The sequence below is a fragment of the Lactuca saligna genome, chromosome 3 (genome assembly GCF_052625555.1).
Source record: "Lactuca saligna cultivar CGN05327 chromosome 3, ASM5262555v1, whole genome shotgun sequence".
Lineage (NCBI taxonomy): Eukaryota > Viridiplantae > Streptophyta > Magnoliopsida > Asterales > Asteraceae > Lactuca > Lactuca saligna.
The window spans coordinates 215,925,557-215,930,442 of NC_136419.1; the positions used below are offsets into that span (position 1 = coordinate 215,925,557).

The following is a 4,886-nucleotide window of genomic DNA, read 5'->3' on the forward strand; positions in this document are numbered from 1 at the left end:
TTGATACGAATCCTACCACTTTATTTAACCCAAATAAGATTTTAGGATAGTTAAAATTTTACCTATATTTGACTGGTGTTGCATTTCATTGTCTCGAAATATCGGGTTGTCACACCAACTTCCAAAGGCGCTGCCTCTGGATCCCCATTCGTTTAGGGACTTTGCCCTTAAATGGTAGCATACTTTGAATCTTGAAAACTTAAACGAGCATGCACTTCGCACCACCCTAACTTGTTCAATATTTTCAAGATCACTTTTCTTCAACAAATTCAATACTATTACACTTAAATAATATTAATGATAACAAATCACCAATAATTAGCATGATTATAACTTCTCGGGCTAAATGTTGATAGTTTTGAGATTCTAATGGTCAATAAAGTCATAACTCATTTTATTTAAAATATTTATTATCTTTTAGCATATTTTTACGTAGATACATACGCTTTGCAATGTTTAAAAAATGAATACCTAAAATTATATTTTCTTTCTTCTTTTGTGTATTTGTGTTGACCAGAGAAGATCACCGAAAAATTATTGACGGCTGGCCAACCTCCTAAAAAATAAAAATTATATTTTCATTAATAAAATCATAGTAATTGTATCAAATTAAGAACAAAGTTTTGATCTTTAACTTGTCCTCCTTCCTTGGATGTTATTACTAAGTCTGCCTTCTTTTCCTCTGAAAATCGACTTTTGTACTCTCTATCATCTCTCGCCAACCTCCTAAAGTCATAAGCACCAAGGATATATCTACTTTTCGGGATTTTGAACTCCACGTCGTGGACTAGGTCTCCACGTCGTGAATTTGAATGAATCCTTATCGGACAAGGACTTCAACTTGATGTGGGGAAGGGTTTCTTGGGATGCTTTGAAATGTTTGCCTTCAAAAGTCGGTTGTCGATATAAACCGGGTTCAGACCTTTGATGATGGCATCGATGTTGTTTATTCCCGTGTATTTGACGAAGGCAAAGAAGGAGCCTCTTGCATCTCTCCTACCAGGAATATAGATATCGACAAGATTTCCGTGTTTCACACAAGGTCTCCAAAGTTTTGATCTCCTAGTATCATGTGGAATGTTCCTCACGTAAAAGGAAATGATCCCCTTCTCATCGCTGAGAATTAGTCGGTACCGCCTCACATTTGTCCCTCACCTTTGTCCATCTATCTTCATCCATTAAAGTTGAATTTGTAAAACACTAAAAAACAACTTATCGGTTTATTTTGTTTTTGTATCGCATAAGTTTGTCCAAACTTTTTTTTTTAAAAAAAACTTGGTTCTGATTCCTTAATAATTACTTAAAAAAAAACAATTTAAATATGTAGGTTGCAAATAGGCTGAAAGTTATTCAATTTCAAACATGTTTAGAGCAAAATTTATTGTTTTTTGTATTTTATTTTTCTTTTTACAATGACAATCAATCTACTTCTAATTCCACATATGTCCATTCCACATATGTTCCGAATACAATTTGAACTTTCAACTTTAAGAAAAGAGAACAACATATGAAACCACTAAGCTAGATCCATGTGAAAATAAGTTTGACCTTTGATATATATATATATATATATATATATATATATATATATATATATATATATATATATATATATATATATATATAATAAGTTGGGTTGAAAGATGAAATGGATATGGGGTTTGTTTTTAAACCCATCATGAATATATATCATATACATTTGCAACTCTTTTATATTTTTAATTTTGTTAATTTGTTATAGTATTCCTAAATGTTTAATTTGAACAAAAAAATACCATTAAAGGAAAAACCTGATTATACAACGTTGTGAGAAATGAAAGTCGGATGCTATAATACACAAATATATGAAAGTAACATTGCTATTTCTTCCAACCAACATTTAACAAAAAAAAACCATTTCATACTATACAACAATATATACATTATACATAATCATACAGGCAACATAATTTTAAATAAAAAAAAAAAAAAAAACCCTGCTGACATGGCACTAATTATCATGTGATGATGATGATGAGGAATCCATTTCCAACTCAAAATAAGTAGGCTTTGGGGTTGAAGGGCAACCAAGCGACTGAATTAATTCATTAACCGATAAAACTTGAAACCTTGGAGGGGCATTTAAGGCAATATTATGGACACGATGTTCATAAATCTTACCATGCTTATCCAGCTTGTACTCTGAGGTACCATCAAATCTTCCACGCTTCTCCCATGGGACCCGCGGGACCCCGTAAACTGTCCACCTAATCATGATTGTGCTTTCCACTGGTTGCCATACACTTATTATGTCAACCCATAACGCTTTGAACAAGATCTTCCCATTCAATCTTAATGCCCAAAATATTGATTTATAGTTTTTTATTCCAAAAAACGTGTTCAGTGGGTCTTTAAAGACGATATCGTCCCTGTCATCACACACACAAAAACTAAGGTCAAACTTGTAAAATAGCAACCTACAATATTTACTATTTTGCAATTTTCTACTGATTTAGGGAATATGTAATATGAAAACTATAAACATGATCATGTGGCAATGGTTGTCATGTCATTGCAATTTTCTTAAATTTAAATACATTGCAAAGATTTGATAAAATTTCTGAACAGGTAAATTGAAGATTGAACAGTTGGCAACATATATGTCTAGTGTGACGTGTGTTCTTGCTCACAATTAACTTGAAGTAGTTATCAATTAGAACTTGTCTTTCTTAGTGGAAATATGAAAATAGCTCACCTCACATGGAAGACATAATTACACCTGACATGTACAAGATGATGCATATGTGGACATTTGCACACCTCACATGCAATTTACAGCATTTTTGGAGAAATGACAAGAAATTAGTTTCAAAATTGAACAAAAAGCACCAATTCCGGTTCCAATCCATGAATCCCATCCCGCAAACACTGTCTTAGAAAACTACAGCAGGATGATCCTTAATACCCAATGCATTCGTTAATTCTATGTTCGTAACTACTGCAAGATTGAAACTGGAAAGATTCAAATGGAACTTTTGAAAATTCGCATTGAATTGTTATCGAATTAGGGCTAGCTGTTTACCAAAATTCAGCACGGACTCAAATAGATTTTACACGACGAAAACGAACTCAAAACCTATCAAAAGCATATCAAACTGAATCATAGTATCATACCTGTATATATCAAAACTGAGCTCTCTATAAAACAACTCCGGGAATTCCTCTCGAAGCGTACGAATCGCATGTCCAGTGTTCACATAATAATTCTGCTTCTCCTCATCCTCTTTACTCGGCTTCACCGACGTCGCCGCTGAATTACGCGTCCCTTTAACATCAGTTAAAACCCAGGGCTCCAAATCCTTGATCCTCGAGCAAACCTTAACCCTAATTCTTCTTCTGTTGTTTCTAGCTTTCGGAAGTCCGTTAGGATCGGGACTAATCGTATTAGTATTTGTGATCGATTGAAACTTGGTCGGCGAATTGGCATGGAAAAATCCAGAGATTGAGTGTAAGAGAACGGCCATCGGAAAAGGTGAGAAAAACTTCCGGCGAGGTTCGGATTGATTTTAAGGGGGTGTGGTCATTTTTATTTCTGGGGGAAGAGATAGAAAAGTCAAAAACAGAATATCTCTATTTTCATTCCAAAAACTTTAATAAATTGCATTTTAACCCCTATATTATATTCTAGAAGTTTATTACTTTCAAGTTCAACCATTGAACTATTTTTAGTTTTTCTTTTAATCCAACTCTTCTTTTTCCAAGTAACAGCTATTGTCGGCGAACAATCACTAATTCGTTTGGTCGCTAATTCCTTGACTTAGGACGGCTTTTGAATACACGATAATACAATGGTATTGAGTAAACTATAGCAAGAGTAAACTAAAATATATGAGCTAATCTAGGAACGATTACAGGTAAATTACAATTGGTATTGAGTAATATTTATACATAAATAATCCAAATATATAAAAGATATTGATGAAATATTACATCTTAATACACTCCTACTAAATGAAGGATCCATTAGAGACTCCAATCTTGAAATGTAAAAAGGGACCACGAGTAAGAGGTTTTGTCAAGGCATGAGTCAATTGATCAAAAGAGTTGATGTGGTGAACTCGTGAGGATCCATCCATGACTTTTTCCTAAAAAAAATGGTAATCTAGTGCAACGTGCTTCATACGGGAGTGATAACTCGGTTAGCACATGAATATGTAGCTCCTATATTGTCATAATATAAGATTGGAAGCAAGAGCGTAGCTACCAAGGGTATAGGTAGGTCCTAGAACCTACCTAAATTCTTAATTCCAATTACAATATATACAATAAAAAAATTAGGAACCATTTTAGAAAAAAATAAAAAACCCATCTTAAGGTTGTTTTTTAAAAAAAATGTTTTACAAAACCATTTTAGAATGAGAAAATATAAGTTACTACGGCAATTTGTTATTTTAAGTTATGGGATGGATAATAGAAAGTTTATCATTTTTAATCGGTATTCTTAAAATATCAATAAATAAATAAATTGCTTTAATAAAAAGAAGTCCACATGCCAAATACTTTCACTCTCCGTTCGTCGCTTTATCAATGCACTAATAATTAACTGGTTTTTCGTTAAACGTTTTTTCAGTTATATTTCAATCGGTTTTTAATATTTTTAATCGGTGGCACCTTACTGATTTTAACCGATTGAATCAGTTAATTTTTTTAAGGTACATGATCCGATCCGACCTGACCACCAAAAGTGTTGTTGATTTTTTTTATTAGCTTCACTTAATTTGGGAACCACGTGAATTTTTGTTCTAGATTCGCCACTGATATGAGGTTGCGAGGAGTGGATCCCCAAATCAAGCAGAAGATTTTGAACCCATGATGCTTCAAATGTTGCATTAGACAATGATTTATAT

At 33.1% G+C, this 4,886-nt stretch overlaps 1 protein-coding gene across 1 annotated transcript; it reads right to left on the bottom strand.

Moving 5' to 3' along the window:
- Nucleotides 1-1,878: 1,878 nt before the first annotated feature.
- LOC145037815 (DUF2358 family protein (DUF2358)) lies at nucleotides 1,879-3,601 on the bottom strand. Its single transcript, XM_078986542.1, has 2 exons — nucleotides 3,154-3,601; nucleotides 1,879-2,408 (listed from the first exon to the last, which is right to left on the bottom strand). The coding sequence occupies exons 1-2, from the start codon at nucleotides 3,501-3,503 to the stop codon at nucleotides 1,991-1,993; spliced, it is 768 nt and encodes a 255-aa protein (XP_078842668.1). The 5' UTR covers nucleotides 3,504-3,601; the 3' UTR covers nucleotides 1,879-1,990.
- Between the last annotated feature and the right edge of the window lie 1,285 nt (nucleotides 3,602-4,886).